The 19504-nt window shown below is 35.6% G+C and overlaps 5 protein-coding genes across 6 annotated transcripts; 3 read left to right on the forward strand and 2 right to left on the reverse strand.

The window, feature by feature from the left end:
* Positions 1 to 887: 887 nt before the first annotated feature.
* On the forward strand, positions 888 to 3987 carry LOC103868341 (serine/threonine-protein kinase STY13). 2 transcript variants are annotated; one of them, XM_009146452.3, is made up of 6 exons: positions 888 to 1996; positions 2079 to 2188; positions 2270 to 2466; positions 2563 to 2737; positions 2817 to 2944; positions 3023 to 3242. In XM_009146452.3, the coding sequence occupies exons 1-6, from the start codon at positions 1729 to 1731 to the stop codon at positions 3027 to 3029; spliced, it is 885 nt and encodes a 294-aa protein (XP_009144700.1). In that variant the 5' UTR covers positions 888 to 1728; the 3' UTR covers positions 3030 to 3242. The 2 variants fall into 2 exon arrangements, with proteins under 2 accessions (XP_009144700.1, XP_009144699.1); XM_009146451.3 differs by having other exon boundaries at positions 893 to 1996; positions 2810 to 2944; positions 3023 to 3987.
* Positions 3988 to 5843: 1856 nt separating this feature from the next.
* On the forward strand, positions 5844 to 7544 carry LOC103868343 (proteasome subunit beta type-2-A). Its single transcript, XM_009146454.3, has 3 exons — positions 5844 to 6129; positions 6210 to 6333; positions 7065 to 7544. Exons 1-3 carry the CDS (start codon positions 5972 to 5974, stop codon positions 7395 to 7397), a joined length of 615 nt encoding a protein of 204 aa, XP_009144702.1. The 5' UTR covers positions 5844 to 5971; the 3' UTR covers positions 7398 to 7544.
* Positions 7297 to 10591, reverse strand: LOC103868342 (non-specific lipid transfer protein GPI-anchored 2). The gene is made up of 3 exons (XM_009146453.3): positions 8024 to 10591; positions 7894 to 7950; positions 7297 to 7826 (listed from the first exon to the last, which is right to left on the reverse strand). The coding sequence occupies exons 1-3, from the start codon at positions 8394 to 8396 to the stop codon at positions 7612 to 7614; spliced, it is 645 nt and encodes a 214-aa protein (XP_009144701.2). The 5' UTR covers positions 8397 to 10591; the 3' UTR covers positions 7297 to 7611.
* Positions 10592 to 10846: 255 nt separating this feature from the next.
* Positions 10847 to 12906, reverse strand: LOC103868344. The gene is made up of 3 exons (XM_009146456.2): positions 12765 to 12906; positions 12198 to 12619; positions 10847 to 12118 (listed from the first exon to the last, which is right to left on the reverse strand). Exons 1-3 carry the CDS (start codon positions 12800 to 12802, stop codon positions 10983 to 10985), a joined length of 1596 nt encoding a protein of 531 aa, XP_009144704.1. The 5' UTR covers positions 12803 to 12906; the 3' UTR covers positions 10847 to 10982.
* Positions 12907 to 12981: 75 nt separating this feature from the next.
* On the forward strand, positions 12982 to 16792 carry LOC103868345 (pentatricopeptide repeat-containing protein At4g14850). Its single transcript, XM_009146457.3, has 2 exons — positions 12982 to 14592; positions 14682 to 16792. Exons 1-2 carry the CDS (start codon positions 13004 to 13006, stop codon positions 15145 to 15147), a joined length of 2055 nt encoding a protein of 684 aa, XP_009144705.2. The 5' UTR covers positions 12982 to 13003; the 3' UTR covers positions 15148 to 16792.
* The last annotated feature ends 2712 nt before the right edge of the window (positions 16793 to 19504 follow it).

Raw genomic sequence — 19504 nt, forward strand, 5'->3', positions numbered from 1 at the left:
ATCATAAATATGTTGTGTTTATTTGGTATATTTGAATATTTTGAATATGTTTCCGGCATTATGAATATTGTTTTTAGGTTTTTGGTTTACGATTATAGTTTTTAATTTCAGGTAAATTTTCAAATTAATTTTTTTTTGGGTATTTGGATAAAATTTTGGATATTTTCAGTTCAGTGTCAGATTTTGAATAAGATTTTGAATTTTTAGGTATTTGAATTTTTTGGGTATTTATTTGGAGTTTCAAGTACTTTTCGTGTTTCGGATATTTTTCAGATTTTTTAGATATTTCGAATCTTTTTAGGATCCTAAATACCCGAACAGATGTGGACCCATTACGTCCATATCGGATCCAACAACCTTTTGATATATATTTTTAACGTTATTGTACAAAAACATGGTTGATGAAATATATTTTAGAAAACTCATTTTTAAATATGAAAATATCTATCAAACTATAGACGGTTGAAAGTTTAGTATATAATATGAGATTTTAGTGGGAAAATTTATATATGATATGATTACGTTATTATAAAGGAAAGAGCAAGTTAAAATGTACACATATATGTCGTGTAGCTTCTCTTGCTTTAAATTATATATTATATGATAAAAGTGATAATATAAAACATTAGTTTTAATGCTTTTATGATTAAAAGTCAAAATGGTAAACATAATAATAGTAATAATTAAGATTTAGGAGTGGTATTTGAATAAATAAAGGAATTGAATAAATTATTGTTAGAGAAATATATGGTAACATATTGTTAGTCTAAGTTTAAGGTAAGACAAAAAAATAATGAGTTAAATAAAATGGTCCAAACAACTTTGTTATGTAGATTTTTTAAGAATCCTTCCTTTTTAATAGTATTGATGTAAAAATAAATATGGAAAAATGAAAAATAATAATCTAAAACAAAACAATGGATACGTATATTTGATGAAATATCTGCGTTGTTTGTTGATATATAAATTTGAGATAGAAACAAATAAAAACGTCTCCACAAAATCTGCATGAAAGAAACAGCTTCTCATTCCGTCTTTTACTCTCCATCTCTCTTCCAACGTTTCCTAAGCCTTCTTTTGTTTGTTCTCTTCTTTGATTCTCTCTTTGAGATATTCTCTGTTTTTTTCATCCACACACCAAAAATAAGAGGATATTTTTGAGAAACAATTCGGAAGCCATCATTAAAATTCGATTTTGAGAATTTTTCAACAATCTTATTGCATGTCTCTGGTTCTTTGTTTTCCGCATGTCCTACTGCATGATTCAGTTGACTTCTGGATTTGTTTTCTTTATTGATGAGTCTTAGTATCAATATCCCCTGATCATTATTGTGTTAGATTAGATAGATCATACGTATAGTAAGCAAACGTGTTCTTAGGGTTTACTTTTTCGTATTGTAGGGTTCAAATTTTCTTTTGGAGAATTTTTTTGTTGGTTCACAAAAAAAAATGAGTTTGAGAGCATATGCATGATCTTTAGTTTGTTGAAAGTATTTTCTGATTAAAAATTTAGACTTTTTTCATCATTTTGGTCGCATTTGTTTAACCTTCCTATCAAAAGATTGTTTTATATAACTCCCGCCTAGTTTCATTTAATTGGCTATATATTACTCCGAAGAAAAACTTGATTTTGTGATGATAATGATGAAAAGATAAGCTTTGAGTTAGAATTTTTGTTTTCTGAAAGTTGTGTGGTCTGTGTTGGAGTCTTTGATTTGAATTCAAGACATGGAGAAGAGATCAGGAGAAGAAGAAGAAGGAGGTGTTGGGAAGAAAGACAGGATCTTTCGAGCAGACAAGATCGATTTGAAGAGTTTAGATAAACAGCTTGAGAAACATCTGAGTAGGGTTTGGTCGAGGAACCTTGAGATAACTCATAAAGCTAAGGAGGAAGAGTGGGAGATTAATTTGGCTAAGTTGGAAACAAGAAATGTTATTGCTCGTGGTACTTTTGGGACGGTCTATAAAGGCATCTATGATGGTGAAGCTGTTGCAGGTAAATTTAAAAAAAAAAAAAACGTCAAGTAGGTTTTATGATAGATTATGACTTTGTTTGGTCCTTCATTGAGTAATGACAGTGAAGGTGCTTGATTGGGAAGATGATGGTCAAGAAAGCAAAACAAATCGGACTTTATTTCGTCAAGAGGTCACTGTTTGGCACAAACTAAACCACCCAAATGTCACTAAGGTCAGTTAAAATAAGTTTGTTAGGTCACATAAGTGAGTAAAGTGTATGGATCGGATATATTTTCATCTGTGAATGTAACAGTTTGTTGGAGCATCAATGGGAACAACGAATCTGAAAATACCAACAGCTGATTCAGAAAACTCGTTACCTCAACGAGCTTGTTGTGTGGTTGTGGAATATGTTTCTGGTGGAACGTTGAAACAGTACTTGATCCGTAATAGACGCAAGAAACTCGCGTTCAAAGTTGTTATCAAACTCGCTCTCGACCTCTCTCGAGGGTAAATCAATGAATTTTCTAACACAACTACTTATAATATAGACTTTTGTGATGAAGACTGAAAAAGCAAAACCGCAGTATGTGTTGCTTGTTGCAGGCTAAGCTATCTGCACTCAGAGAAGATTGTGCACCGTGATGTGAAAACAGAGAATATGCTTTTGGATGTTCAAAGTAATCTGAAAATAGCAGATTTTGGAGTAGCGAGAGTGGAAGCTCTGAATCCAAAGGACATGACTGGAGAAACGGGCACTCTTGGATACATGGCTCCTGAGGTAACAGTTTCTCTACGGTCTCTTTGTTTGTTTCTAAAACAGGAATCATATAAAATTAGAGTTTCTTCGTAGGTTATAGATGGCAAGCCATACAACAGAAGGTGTGATGTTTACAGCTTTGGAATATGTTTATGGGAAATCTACTGCTGTGAAATGCCTTATCCTGATCTTAGCTTTGTCGATGTTTCTTCAGCTGTTGTCTTACATGTGAGTTTTGACCTATGACAACCCTTAAAATGCCGTACGTTTTCGTAGAACAAAATTCTGAAACTTGTTTTCTAACAGAATATGAGACCGGAGATTCCGAGATGCTGCCCGACGGTATTGGCGAATATAATGAAGAAATGTTGGGATGGGAATCCGCAGAGACGACCAGAGATGGAGGAAGTGGTGAAGATGCTTGAAGGAATTGATACCAGTAAAGGCGGCGGTATGATACCTGAAGATCAAATTCCTGGCGGCTGCTTTTGCTTTGCTCCAGCTCGTGGCCCCTAAAGCTGCTCCCTTTTCTTTTCTTTTCTTTTCTTTAATCGTCTGGTTTTCATTCTTTTTCCTTCACATTGAATGATATTTGTTTCTTCTACTCCAAGAAACACATCCTTTTTTTTTCTCAATTTTCTTTTGGTCGTTGCGAATATTCAAAGTTGAACAAAAATATCAAGTGATGGTTTTGTGTGGTGTGAACAAAAGTAAAAAAAAAAAAAAACAGAGCATATTTTTTTATTTTTCTCGGTTGTTTTTCGCTTTTTTTTTGTGATTGTTTAAGTTCCTTCCTCTCTATGCATTTTGTTTACTTTTTTTTTTTGGCTATGAATACAAATATCATTAACTAGCGAAGGTTTGTGTGACATCGCGATTCCTGGTATAAGTGGAAAGACTTAAAAAATTGATTTGGCGTGAATTTATTTTTCGGGCACACACTCATTTAAAATTCTAAAATTAAGTGTGCTTGAACTGGTCTAGTAAAATGATTGATGACTTAACTAGAAGTGATTCCCGATATCGTTATATCGTGCGAGTGAAATCAAAGCACAGAAAAAGGTCATGTGATGATTGCATGGTCAGTAACACATGAATTTCGAGTCTCCGAAAAATTAACACACGACATGTCGCATGAGATGGGAACTACAGGCCGAGGCCGAGTGAACGGAAGTGGTGGTCCATTAGTTTGATTACAAAGAAACTTGATATCTGGATTGCTTAAAAAGCATTTCGGATCCTAGAGACTAAAACAAGGCCCCAAAATCAAAGAATCTAACCTAACCCATTATTAAGGACTACAATTTATAATTTAATTGGAGAAACAAGCAACAACAATATAGTTCGTAGGTCCAAACTCTTCTTATACCACAAGAAAAACTTGACGACAAGGAAAATACCATTTAGAAAATATTTGCCGAAGACAAACCCGATAAATGACAATGGAGGAGGCATGCAAGACTAACACATGTGCTAGATGAGAGATCTTCGTTGAAATCAAAACAAGAAAACCACGCAGGTGAGCACTTAAAGAACGCAAAGGAACTGATGCTAGCTGTGAGCATGGAAAGACTATAGTCAAGCGCATGCAGTAGTTTACTCCCGAATCCCGCCACGAGACAAAGGAAAACCTCAAAGGATAAGAAGAGGCCACAGTGAAGCCAAAAGAATGACCCGAAATTTTAAGAAAGGAGTTGAGATATATTAAAAATATATATCTAACATTTAAATTTTCATCGATTTGAATTTTCAAATTGAAAGTTCATCTCTAGTAATATTAAAAATATATATCTAACATTTTCATTAGTACAGAAAAATTTTAAACACATTAACAGACAATTAATATACATAGAACCTATGAAGACTTAGTTTTTCAGGTTGCTTGCTTTCTAATTTAATATACATAAAATCGACAATCAGCAGGTTGAAAATATGATACACTTGCATGGACTACATAGTTTTATTAGTTTATGTGGATGTCACTAAATATTTAAATACTTAAATCTTTCTACCATAACCAAATAGTTTCGGCAACCCCAAAACTATATCCATACATTCTCGATTTAGAAAATTATGTATTATATTAGAAAATTATAATTAATGTTTAAATTTAGGATTACTTAGTACTTCATTAGCATTTAGGTGTAGTTAAGTTGTAGTTTTAAGAGTTAGTTCTAAAATATATTCCAATTTTAATAAAATACAATTTTAGAGCTAACCCTTAAAACTACAATGTAATTACTCTTAAGTATTATTATGTTTAAATATTATTAAATTTATGTTAAGAGAATTAATTTTACATATTTATTACTAATAATGCTCTTAGGCAGACGCCGTCTAGAACATGTGATGGAGGTAGGGATGGGCATTTCGGTTGAATTACGGATTCAGTTTGGTGGATTATTTGGTCTAAGAAAACTTTAACCAAAATCAACCAATATTAGTTGGGTTTGGTTTATTTTCGGTTTGGTTCAGTTTTAGTTCAGTTCGATTTATGTTCTGTTCGGTTTTAATTTTAGTTTGGTTTGTGTTTGATTTAATTGGTTTTGTTTTTATTTTTCAATTCCGTAGAGTTGATTTTTTTTAGTTTTTTTTCTAATTCAATTACAAAAATATAATTTGTAAAAATATAAACAAATCTTTATTTGACACTAAACCATTATTTTCTTTATCTTTAAACGTAAAACCACACGTCACAATAAATATGTAGAAGATGTAATCCAATTTTTTCTATATAATTATCTTCAAATCTAATATAAATATCATAAATAATTTTTCAGTTTTGATGTTAATGTATGAGATTCATATTCATATTATTTTATTTTATTTTTCGTTTTGTTTATTCTAATCATTTTGAAGTAAGATGTGTATAATTATGTTTAGTTGTTTAGGCTAAATGGTTAAATATATTAGATCTTAATATTATTAGTATATTTAATTAATCTAATTAATAAATATTTTGTTTTTTTTTTTTGGTTCGATTTAAAACCAACCAAACCGAACTATCTGGATTGATAAAACTTTGAATCAAATGGTTTAGACATATACTTTGGTTTGGTTATGATTTATTTGGTTCGGTTGGGTTTGGTTTGGTTCGGGTTATCTTGTAGAATTACTACCCGAGCACCCGTCTTGTTCCTCAAGTCGCTTTGATCCAAGCTCTTATATCTCCATCGACTAGGAGGAAAAGAACAAATCGGAAAAGATCGAAGTAACTCAAAAACAACTTTTGTCTCGCGAAAAACAGATCTGAAGATGGAGTGCGTGTTCGGTCTGGTCGGAAATGGATTCGCTATCGTGGCGGCGGATACATCGGCGGTTCACAGTATCCTTGTCCACAAGAACAACGAGGACAAGATCATGCTCCTTGACTCACACAAGCTCATTGCCGCAAGCGGCGAGCCTGGTGACCGGTAAATCCTCCTCCCTCGCCTCTCTCTCTCTTTCTCTCTCTCTGAATCAATTGATGATGGTGTTGTGGGAATTTGTATAGGGTTCAGTTTACTGAGTATGTACAGAAGAATGTGTCACTGTATCAGTTCAGAAACGGGATCCCCTTGACTACCGCTGCTGCTGCCAACTTCACTCGTGGCGAGCTCGCCACTGCTTTGAGAAAGGTCACCTCTTTTCTTATTGTGGTTTTGAGCTTGGGGAATTAGGGTTACTAGATGGTGTTTGAAGGTGATAGAAAGATATTGTCTTTTCCTCTTTTGATACTCTACTTAGTTGAACTTGTTATGGATTGGATCTTTCTTCTGTAGTATAATGCTTTTTTGACATGCTCTTGGGTTCTTGGTTTTTGCTTCCTCCTCTTTATGGTGGTTGTTCATTCACATAGTTCTGAGATTCTGAGACATTAGTGTTAAGTTATTGAATTAAGTCACCTGGAAAATATGTTTTATGTTTCCAAACAGAACTTTTCATTATGTAGTCATTATTAATATTTTCTTTTGATATGATTGAAATAATTTTTGCAAATCAAGCTTGGCTTTCTTTCGAAACTTTGTTGCAGTTTTGAAAGTTTTCATGTTCTGTGTCACGCAAGTGTTGCTCTTCAGGTTGATTCCAAGTAACAGACTTTTGAACCGTGATATGTCCTTACGGCAGAAAAAGATGATACTCTAGTCAAAACTAGAAGTCTCCTTATATCAAGTAATTGTAATTGCTTTGAAAGACTAGGAAGTTGTGTATCTGACTTAAGCAGATATCATCATGCATACTAATTTGTGATCTTTCTGGCCGATTTTGGGTAGAATCTAGTATTACATGTGGGATTTGCTTTAGATTGCTGAACCTTCCAATGATTAAAAGTCCATTAGTTTATAACAATTAATCTGTTTGAATCCAGAATCCCTACTCTGTGAACATCCTGATGGCTGGCTACGACAAAGAAGCAGGCGCATCGCTATACTACATTGACTACATTGCAACTCTTCACAAGGTTGACAAGGGAGCATTCGGTTACGGCTCATACTTCTCTCTCTCCACGATGGACAGGCACTTCCGCAGCGACATGTCCGTTGAAGAAGCCATTGAACTGGTGGACAAATGCATAACTGAGATCAGGTCAAGGCTGGTGATTGCACCACCAAACTTTGTGATCAAGATCGTGGACAAGGATGGAGCTCGTACTCACGCTTGGCGTCAGTCTGTTCAAGATGTCACCACTGCTTCTGTCTAAGTCTGTTATGTTGTGTTTTCTACTAAGCTGGCATTAGCTTCTTTTTCTTTTCTTTCTTTCAACTTTAGAAGCTTATATGACTTGTGTTAAACTTTGAAATGACTTTCTTATGAGAGAACAACCTAAACATTTTCTTGTTCCACGATTCATAAAGCTAAAAGGAAACAATGTACTCTGAGAACAATGGTATATGTCTATATCATCTTTGTTAGATTCACAAAGCCAAAAGGAAGAGATCAAAAGTGGGCAGCGTCATGATGATGGTCGAGAGAAAGCAGAAGCTTGTGATCTTTGGGGAGCCGTTTATGATGGATTCTGGTGTTGATGATAAGCTATCTGTCTCTGGTGAGGGTTGATCGGAGGTTGGTGAAATTCCGGCGGCTTCCCGTGAAATGGCGAACGATGGAGAAGATGCGGAAGCTTTATCACCTGCAGATATCAATGAAACTCGTCTCTGAATTCAAGTAAACTATCACCGAAATGGATTCACTTATACCGTAAACAAAAGGAGCTGTGAACTGAATGCTCTGAAGCGGCGGAAGCTCCGGCGACTCTGCATCACACATAATTACAAACCCAAGATTGATTCAATTTAGATTAGAATCAGAATCGGAATCGGAATCAACCTGATGGCGAGCAGATAGACTCGAAAGATTCGTCGGAGCTAAGATCGCTACAGATCTGGGAAAGAGAAAGCAGTCGTGATCTATCCAACGGGAATCCAAGGATCATAGGTTGCCGGAGAAGATAACAGAGGCAGTTTCCGGCGCCGGAATTAACGGATGTGGAGAAAGCCGAGCAGCAAAGAGGATCCGGCGCGTCTGAGATGTTGTTCGGTGCAGCGGAGACGTAAGGAAGGCATGGAGAGAACATGACTAGCTCCTCCGTACAGGTGAGAGCCGGTGGAGAAGGTGCCTGCGTCTCGGTCACTGCGGAGGAGGAAGAGAAGGTGATCGCAAGTATGACGATGAGCACGACGGCGTTGCTTGTGGCGGCCATTGGAGCTTCTTCGTGATTTCAGTTACAACCTGAAACTGACGACTGAGACTCGCGTTAACGATGATGGCGGGAAAATAACGCCCTTGAGGAGGAGGTCTTGATAAGCGGTGAGTTGGCAGTGATCAGCCATTGCTATACGTCCACGTGTTCCTGACTTTTTGAAGTTCGGTTGGCTTCAAGTTTTAACATTTGCATAATGGTATCAAAGTCTACATGCTTGCGTTATGGTCGATAGAATCATTGTTTATAACTGATTGTTTTAAAAATCCTCGAAAACAGCTCTTTCATAAAATATCTACTTTCCATCCTTCATCCACTGATTCTCGGTTTACAATTTTCACTCTTCCTAAAAGTAAAAACCCTTCTTCCTCCTCTAATATTTATTTCTTATATATATGAAATCGAGTATGTTACGAGATCAACTACCTGAAACTATCCTTCCTCTGATAAATTCATACGAATAATTTACAAAAAAAGTCTAGCACCTTTTTGGTCAAGGACGTTCGTGAACTCATAAAAAAGTCCTCTAACCAAAAAGTAATGGAGTATATCCAGTCCAAAAGATTCTCATCCTGCCAAGTTCCAGCCACATAACAGTTTATCTCTCTGAATATCCGGGAGAACCTACCTAGATTGTGGCAGCAACATGGTTATAAGATCAAGAGTATGATCTTGAATTCGGTAGACGATCTTGTGATATAGGGTAGCTACTACACTTTTTTCTTGCATAGGTGCTCCGATTAGTCGAAGCTGAACCTTGAGCGTCTTTAAGAGATTTAGATCTTGTAACAAAACATTAAAGTTTGGAAACAGTGTTATGAATACCATTCCTGCATTTAATGTCGTTTGAACCGTTCCGATGCAAGCTTGTTGATATGACTTTAATCAAGAGTCGATTAAGTCTATTTCGGGCTATGAATGGTAGTTCTTTTCTTGCATATAAGGTCAAACCAATTCTTACTACACCAAAGTGAAGGTGAGTATAACCATATTGCTGCCACAATCTAGGTAGGTTCTCCGGGATGTTCAGAGAGATAAATTGTTCTTCTTCCGTGGTTAGAACTTGGCAGGATGAGAACTTGTTAGGCTGGACATACTCCATTACTTTCCGGTTGGAAGACGGTTTTATGAGTTCACAAATGTCTTTAACTGAGAAGGCGCTAGATTTTTTTTTGCAAAGTATTTGTATGGATTTATAGGAACAAAGTGTCACATATTACTTGAAACACATTTTTAGTTGTTTATTGTCGATTTTGCTTTTCAACTAAATATTCACTATCTCTCCTTTTTTCTTGACTAAATAGTTACATCTTTCTCCTTTGTTGTTTTTTCACCTAAACACATGTTCTTCTTCACTCTCTTCTTGCACATCTCCCTCTCCACTATTTAACCAATTTTTTTCGTACACACAAAACCCAATTCCACATGACAAGTACTCTTCTTTGTCTTCCTTTTCATTTTCTCAAATACTGTAAAAACAACTTTGGTTGCATGTTCATTTAACATGAAATAGAGGTTTAAGAAAAATTAACTTATTTTAACAATATATTATCTATTATAGTTTGTCTAAAAAAAACAAATTCTGATATACTATGTATTATAACTTGTATATAAGATTTTTCTATGTTTTTTCCAGTCATCCATGTCCACTTTTTCTATTTACGTATTTTTCGTACATGAATACATTTTTCCATCCACATTTTGATGTCCATGTATTTTTGCATAACTATTAAAATATAAAAAAAAAAAATTACATTTCTTTGTAACAATTATATTTGTTTTATATATCATAAAATTTTGGAAATTAAAATAAAAATATTAAATTGAATGAATAATAGTAACATAAAATATATAAATAACTATTTAAATGGAAGCAACTCTACAAGCAATCTACTTGGGAGTTTTTATATGACCTGCAATGCTAGTTTTCAGCTTTTGAACCTTGCGGTCAAGGTTCTTTCAACAACGAGAATTTGCTAGAGAAAATGAGTTAACACGTGGCAAAAGAGTAGAAAATCGCAAATGACACATGTCTAGTGATTACTGGAGTTGTTGAGAAGCGGTTAAGTTGTTACGGAGAAGCAGACATAAAAAGAGTGAAGAGGAACTTTTGAAAGATTCATTCCAAAAAGTTTGTGTTCATCTTTTCTCTGAACTTTTCTGAGTGTGTACAATCCTCTTGCCATAGTTTTTGAGTTGTTTCTTCATAAGTAAACTCTTGACTAGATAAAGTCTATTCTTTGTTATACAACATTGGATCGAGTTGATTCTATCATATATCGAAGTATATTCTTACTGTATCTATCTAGCCACGTACGGTGGATTGCAGGGTAGTATATTCTTTGTGGCACAGTCACGGTGCCGAAGATGGAGCACGAAGGTAGTAGCAGGGTAGTGGTAACAGTGTCTACTACTTGTAATGTGATGTGTCTGAAACATGAAGTTGCATGAAAGTCTCGTCTTGTTTTTTAATTATTATCTAATGTCATTAAGAAAATGATTACAGAGGCACTTTGGCGTGAAAATATGAAACATAGGTGTTATTAGCCTTATGCAACACAATACTTATAAGAATCTAATAGGTTTTTAGAGATAAAAACCTTTGAGAGAGGCGAACTTATTGAGGATCTCTTCTTCGCGCTTAACAGCATTTTCTTTCTTCATCTCCCATTCTGGTTTCTTGGAGTTAGCTGCTTGAACTTCCTGTACCACTTTCGGAATCGAGTTAGCCACCATCTTCTGCCCATAGCTCAGATCAACTCTCTCTTTCTCCTTTTTACTGATACAACGGGTAAGCTCAGTGCGTCTAGCTTGTAGCTGAGCGATTTGGTCGTCAATCTGACGGATTGTCTCAGAGTTTGCATCAACATCCGTCTGGATATTGCCTAGCTTGTCTTTTAAATCGCTGTACTCGTACTTGAGAGAAGCGACTTTGGCTTTGTTAAGCTCGAGAGCAGAGAAGAATCTATCAGCTTCCACTATCACGTTCTTGTTCTCCTGAAACACTTGGCTGAAAGTTGGAATCTCTTCGATAAGCTTCAACCTCACAATCTCTTCAGCTGAGAGGCTTGGATCTTTCTTAAGTTTTGTTGCTAAGGCTGCTAGCTCCGCAGCTTCATTAGACATGAGCAAGGAAGAGAAGTCTTTGTCGAGAAGCGATGAAAGCTTCATCCGAGCTTCTGCCCATTCATATTCTTTCACTGGAGAGCTTGCACTAACAGGAAGAGAAGAAGAAGACTCATGTCCTGCTTGTGAAGGCTGCTGCTGAAGAAGATTCTCCAGTGTGTTGAGATAATTGTCAAACTCTTCCGGGTTGATCTCCACAGGGGAGTGAGAGACCGCAAGGACACCGTTCATAGGAGAAACATAGACATGAGGAATCAGAGCATCTTCTTGTTTCTCTGCAGTGCTACCTCTGCGTTTCTTCATTCTATTGCCGGGTTTTGTTGCAGCTGCTTCGTTCTCTTCTTCTTCTTCTTCTGCTTCCAAGTCAACCACATCGCCTTGTTTCTGTCTTGTGGAGCGTCTCGAAGAAGAGGATGGCTTCTGTTTGGTTGCTTTCCTGCCGATAGCTTTAGGTTTAACTTGAACAGGTTCATAAGTCTGTGTCTGCACCTGTTTTCTCTTCCTCTGGCTGTAACGCGAAGTTGAACCTTCATTCTTCCCATCCTCAACATTCTCACCTTCTTTGTTAGTCTCTTCAAAGAGAGATGCAGCATCAACTACATAGAAGGAAGGAAACATCATCAATCAATATGTCAGCAGGCTTTACGAAAAAAAGAAAGAGCTTTTACTAACAACCTCTATCGGCGGAAGGCTGAAACAAAGCAGGGATGTTCCAGCTAAAAGATGCAAAGAAGGCATTAACATCCATCTCAGGGAAATTCGTCTCGAGATAACGAGAAAGAGTGTTTTTGCTGGCAAATGACTTTGGTGCATTCTTCATCTTAAGCCTCTCAGGGAGGATGAGGAACCTATCCTTATGAAACCCAGTAGCACTCACTCTCCTCCCAACTCTCCACGTCCAGACATCTCCGGGGCTGGGGAAATCAACAGGCGCAAAAGGCAAACCTTGACCACTAGAAACCGGTGGAATCGCTGGGAGTTGGTTCAGATCCGTTTCACCAGGAGTGAAGGAGCTTCTCTTCACATGATCATCACCATCAAACAATGTATTCTCCCAAAAGTTGTGGTTACTGACTGGGACTTGTTCACCATCAAATCTGTGCATGTTAAATAATAGAAACATAAGAAGCACAAACAAGATCATGTCCAGACCAAAACAAAGCTGATCATGTCTAATATTGACACAATCCCTACTAATTTCAGAGCATACAAACTGTAATTATATCTCGAATTAAGACTTACCCAGGCGGATTTTGACTCATCTCTTGATCCGTATCCATCGGAGCAGACCCGAAACCCTAATGTCCTGCGATGGAGTAACAACTCTTATCAAACAAATCGAAATTTAGAAATTTTTGGAGAGAGAGAAAACTAGCCTGTACTACTACACAGCTTTATCAAATTCACATATTAGGAGATTACTATTATACCCTTTAGTTGGGTTGAAAGATGTGAACATTATACCCTTTAGTTGGGTTGTTATGACACTCCTCACGGCGAACGCTCTCGGCTCACTTCTCGCGAATGCAATCTCCACGAGCTCTATGCGTTTGGGCCGTGTCGTCCACGCGCGAATCGTCAAGACCCTCGACTCTCCTCCTCCTCCGTTCCTGGCAAACTACCTCATCAACATGTACTCCAAACTCGACCATCCCGACTCGGCTCGACTCCTTCTCCGCCTCACTCCTTCCCGTAACGTCGTCTCTTGGACGTCACTCGTGTCCGGGCTAGTTCAAAACGGTCACTTCTCCTCCGCGTTGCTTGAGTTCTTGGAAATGCGACGGGAAGGTGTTTTCCCAAACGACTTCACCTTCCCTTGCGCCTTCAAAGCCGCGGCTTCTTTGCGGTGGCCGGTTACTGGGAAACAGATTCATGCTCTTTCTGTCAAGTGTGGACGTATACTTGATGTCTTTGTTGGCTGCAGTGCTTTTGATATGTATTGTAAGACCAAGCTTAGGGGTGATGCTCGCAAGATGTTCGATGAAATTCCTCAGAGGAATCTTGCAACTTGGAATGCCTTTTTATCTAACTCTGTCACTGATGGAAGGCCTATGGAAGCTGTTGGAGCTTTTATTGAGTTCAGGAAGATTGGTGGACACCCCAATTCCATAACTTTTTGCGCTTTCCTAAATGCTTGCTCAGATGGGTTGTTACTTAGTCTAGGTGAGCAGTTGCATGGGCTTGTGTTTTGTAGCGGGTTCGATACAGATGTGTCAGTGTGTAATGGGTTGATCGATTTCTATGGAAAGTGTAAGAAGATTCACTGCAGTGAAACTGTGTTTGCTGAAATGGGGACAAGAAATGCTGTTTCTTGGTGTTCCTTGGTGGCTGCGTATGTGCAGAATCATGAAGATGAGAAGGCGTCTTTGTTGTTCCTACGTTCAAGGAAGGAGATTGTTGAGACTTCTGATTTTATGATCTCAAGCACTCTGAGTGCGTGTGCCGGTATGGCAGGTCTTGAGTTGGGGAGATCGGTACATGCTCACGCTGTGAAAGCTTGCGTTGAAAGGACTATCTTTGTGGGAAGTGCACTAGTTGACATGTATGGAAAATGCGGATGTATAGAAGATTCTGAACAAGCTTTCGATGAGATGCCTGAAAAGAACTTAGTGACGATGAATTCACTGATCGGTGGATATGCTCATCAGGGTCAGGTTGATATGGCATTGGCGTTATTTGATCAAATGGCACCACGTGGTTCCGGTCCGGCTCCAAATTATATGACGTTTGTGTCCGTGCTTTCAGCTTGTAGTAGAGCAGGGGATGTGGAAAACGGTATGGAGATATTTGATTCGATGAAGAGCAGTTACGGCATCGAGCCAGGAGCTGAGCACTATTCATGCGTTGTCGACATGCTAGGGAGAGCTGGGATGGTGGAACGAGCATACGAATTCATAAAGAAAATGCCAATTCAACCCACAATCTCGGTTTGGGGCGCTCTTCAGAATGCTTGTAGGATGCATAGTAAGCCACACCTCGGAGTATTGGCAGCTGAGAACCTTTTTAAACTTGACCCTAAAGATTCTGGCAACCACGTTCTGCTTTCCAATACGTTTGCAGCAGCTGGAAGGTAAGTGAATCTATTGAAGTGGATTTAAACCAAAAGATTGTATTTTCACGATGGCATGATCAAACAACATTATAACCAATGTTTGTTAGGTGGGCGGAAGCCAACACCGTGAGAGAGGAGATGAAAGGGGTAGGAATCAGGAAAGGAACCGGGTACAGTTGGGTCACAGTAAAGAACCAAATCCATACGTTTCAAGCTAAGGACATATCACACAGAATGAACAAAGAGATCCAGACAATGCTGTCCAAGCTAAGGAATGAGATGGAGGCTGCAGGGTACAAGCCCGACCTGAAACTCTCTCTTTACGATCTGGAGGAAGAGGAGAAAGCAGCGGAAGTCGCGCACCACAGTGAGAAACTGGCTCTAGCGTTTGGCTTGCTAGCTTTACCACTCGGTGTTCCCATCAGGATCACAAAGAACCTTAGGATCTGTGGAGATTGTCACAGCTTCTTCAAGTTTGTGTCTGGGAGTGTTAAGAGAGATATCATTGTGAGAGACAATAACCGGTTTCATCGGTTCGTGGGTGGGACTTGTTCTTGTAAGGATTATTGGTAATGTTAGTTTAGGTTAAAGTTTTATATCTTTGTAAAACTATAAAGAGAGTGACTAATTCAATTCACTATTAATTTTGATGAAAATAAACATTTTCTCTAATAACATACATTATTCTGTAGTCGAATATGATGCTCAAGACATCGTGTAAATCTGCGTTCTAAATTAATCTCCAACCTTACGTTTGTACTAATTCACTACAAAAAAAGATGGTTTAACATCATTTATTTTGTATTTTTGTATTACTTATAAATGATGTAAAAGAATTTTGTATCACTTATATAAATGACTCTGAAAGTGGTGATGCAAATAATTTACATCAATTTATCAATAATTGATGTAAAAATTATGAATATTTGCATCAATTTCTAAGTGATGTCAATATGTATCAATTGTAACAAATGATATTAATTGAAGTCGATTAACACAATTATTTCTGATCTAAAAAAAAAAGTTATTAGCATCAGTTTTATTTTTATTTTTGTCAACAGCATCAGTTTTATTTAGTATCATCTTAATAAGTGATGTCAACAACAAAATCAATACATCAATTATATAATTGATATAACTTTGTAAAATAGTATCATTTTTTGTTAAAGTGATACAACTTACAACAAAAATATGTCATTTTATTGAATTGATGCCAAATAATTTAATAAAACATCACTTTCTTATAAATGATGTTAAATTATATATATTTGTCTCATTTACAAATAAATGATTTAAAATAGAATCATTTAATTTTGTGATATAAATTAAGTGATACAATTCACTTCATTTTTTGTAGTGATTAAAAAGAGATGTTGCTTAGGTGTCACTTAATTAGAATGACAATTTATCTTACGTGGCAGCTTAAGAATTAATTGAAAAAATGTTGGTCCAAATCCAATTACTAGGAAACATTATATTAATCCAAAATATAAGAAGCGTGTATTTTTTAATTAAATAAAAGCTACGGAATTACCTAATATGATTAACATATATATGACAAATAATGACTATGAATAATAAAGATTTGATAACAATTTTTTCATCTTTCTTCATTTTTGTTTAATTTTATATTATTAAAAATAAACAATCACATTAACTATATAATAAAAAATTAGATTTTTTCTTATATGTTATATTTCAAATTTCTTAAAATGATTTTAAATTACAAAAATAAGGAAATCTTATATGTTATATTTTAAATTTTTTTTAAACAAATTTAAATTACAAAAATGAGGAAACCTTATATGTTATATATTCTTATATGTTAGATTTTTTTATATGTTATATTTTAAATTTTTTAAAACGACTTTAAATTAAAAAATGTAAGTTTTCCTTAAGCATACGACTAAAAGCATATAAATGATATGTATCAATTCGATGGTTGATCTGAAAATCTTTCAAAATCATATGGAAGATAAATGTTAAAATAATTCAACTCTAGAAACAGTACTGTTCACTTTTTTAAGAATGTGTTCGGTGGAAAAAAGTAAAGTTTTTATGTCATAATTTGTTTAATGTCCAATCCAATCAACCCATGATATATTCATTATATTTAGATCAACAATTTTTAATAAAAATTGATCCGGTTCATCAGAAAAATATTATATAATAACAACAAAAAACATTGTATATATATAAATAAAATGATCAAATATATAAAAAAATTATCGATAATATATACAAATAAACTCACCTTGCGCAAAACGCATGTCTTATCCTAGTTTAAAATTATTAAAGATTGTATATATATAGGTCCAGGTACGTTATGGATATAAGTGACATCTTCTTAATGCGCAATTTTTGCATGTATAAAATAAGCATTGCCAAAAGTCCTCCTAATCACTCCTTAATCACATTTGCATTTGATTAACAAACTAAAGAACGATACATGTCTAATTTTCTAAGGAAGAAGTTGCATCTCTCAATCTCATTCTTGTGGAAAGCGAAACTCGCACCATCAAAATTTTAAAACTGAAAAGTTTTTGTATTACCACGACAAAACACTTCGTAAGAAACACCCAAAAATATGTAAGAATGTTTTACTGATTTAGAGTTGGACCTTATGAAATGTTGTGTATGTAATGTACCAAGTGAGAAGGGATCAAATTTAGTTTACGAACCAAATGATGCTTTCATTCCTTTCAATAAATTCTGAGATGGAGAGAAACTCTCTCATCATACCCGCCATATTAAAGAAAGAAATTGAAGCAATACATTCTTGACATCTTAAAATCGACTTATGCCCAATCATAATCTCAACCACTGTCTTAAAACGAACCTAAAAGCTCAACCGCAATGTCATCATTAAACCGACATAAACTACAGAGCAGCTGGTGTCATATTTAAGCCCCATAAATACACATGCAGCCCGTCGCAAGATTGGTTCATGCCCTGCCTTTGGAAGAATCCATAGTAGCTTGGGCTTCCAGCCCTCTAAAATATTATATTAATTTTGGCCGCTATTTTATTAAAGTATCTTTAGTTTAGTGGTATAAATGTTATTTTGAATCTCAACAAACCAAATTCGAGCCAAAGGTTGTTTAATATCGGCTTTTTTTTTATTAACTACCTTTTAGTCTTTAGTAAACCAGGACTGATACTGGATCATTTAAATTTTTGGGTATTAGGCTGTATAACCAAACAAAAACGCATAATTCACAGACTAACCAATTTTCCTAACAGTCCTATACACTATGTTACTTTTCCATATTAATATTGTTTTACCCCTTCTGTAAATCGTGGCTTGCCTCCCTTCACATCTTCCTTTTTTATTCTCTTGGTAACTTCGTCAAAGTTGAAAGGTCTCCAGCACCGAGTGAAGAAACACCATCACGTCCTTCTAATTCTCTCAGATTTTGACTTCTCCTTCATGATTTGTAATCACCTGAGATACTCCGCTTCAGAAATCATACGCTCCTAGCCGGCGATAAAGCTGCAGCGACGCCTATCAATACCTCGTGTCTATCCCACTTCCCACACTCGATTCTACTTGGATCTTTTCAACTACAGTAAGTTTTTTGTTTTTCCGCCCGATTATCTTCATCTGTTGTTATTTTCTTTTCCATTTTGGCTATACTCAGAACTAGGGTACTATAAATGTTAAATAAAACATCGTCGACGGTGAATGTCGGATCTGCTTTATGCGACTAAGTTCCACATTGTATACTCGGTTGTGGTTTTCTAGTTGTTCGTAGCCTTTCTTAAATTTTATTTGTGTTTTTATCTTATATGCATAGTAAAGATGTAGTAATATTGTTTCGATATGGAATAGCATATGCGTTACATACGAATTTCAGTGTCTGGAAATGACATGATCTCCGTTAGGTATATTCCATTTGACTTGAAATATAATAAAATATAGACGTTTATATTCCATTTGACTTGGAACAGAATAAATTCGAACGTTTGATATCACCTTCTTTAGCTTCTGAATTCATACTTGTATTTAATATTTACGTATTTTAATATTTGTATTAGGGTTTATATTTCCGTATAGGGTTTAGTGCTGATTGGAGAAGGGTTAGTTTCTGGAATATTGATTTCGTCATTGCAAGATTGGGTTGACATTGGATTAAGTGTCATATTTATGTGTAGGGTTTTGTGATTAGTTGATAGGGTTTCGTATATATTCCCATGTGTGGTTTAAGATCGTGAGCTATGCATATCGTTACGTCTTACATGGTTTCCATTCCACATTATTGTTATACTCTACAATTTATTTCATATTTACTTTGTTATATGGATCCTAACACCTTTATCTTTCACTTTTGTTTCTCAGGTTACAAATAGAAGATTTAAGCTGCCAAGTAGATTGTTGGAAACTGGATTTGAGCCACCTGGTGACTATATTATCTTTTATATGTAATGATGCAATGTGTATATAAGTGGAATATATCGTGTGTACGTAAAATGAAAAGACCATTCATGTGAAATGGAATATATGATCTTTACTATTTGTCATATTCTATTCTATTTGCAAAACAGAGAATAAAAATATGATTGTACAATGCATAAGCGTAAGTTATGTTTTGTTGTTGTATCATTGATATGAATCTTAGTTTATGCATATTGATCAAAACTAAGAATTTAAAATTCAATTTTTTCATTTCGTTAACCAGATCCACATAAGTGTAAACTTCATACAAATTTCGTTAACCACAACTACATTTGTTGTTCGGGTGTAGGGTTTATATTTGAGTTTAGGGATTAGTAAATAGAGTTTAAGGTTTATAATTCATATTTGGATTATGGTTTAGTGATTAGAGTTTAGGGTTTAGTATTAGAAGGTGAAGGTGTATGGTTGGGATCATCATTAATTTATTCCATGTAATCATAGACATTTCATAATTTCACTAAGATATACTATGTT

The sequence above is a fragment of the Brassica rapa genome, chromosome A05 (assembly GCF_000309985.2).
Source record: "Brassica rapa cultivar Chiifu-401-42 chromosome A05, CAAS_Brap_v3.01, whole genome shotgun sequence".
NCBI lineage: Eukaryota > Viridiplantae > Streptophyta > Magnoliopsida > Brassicales > Brassicaceae > Brassica > Brassica rapa.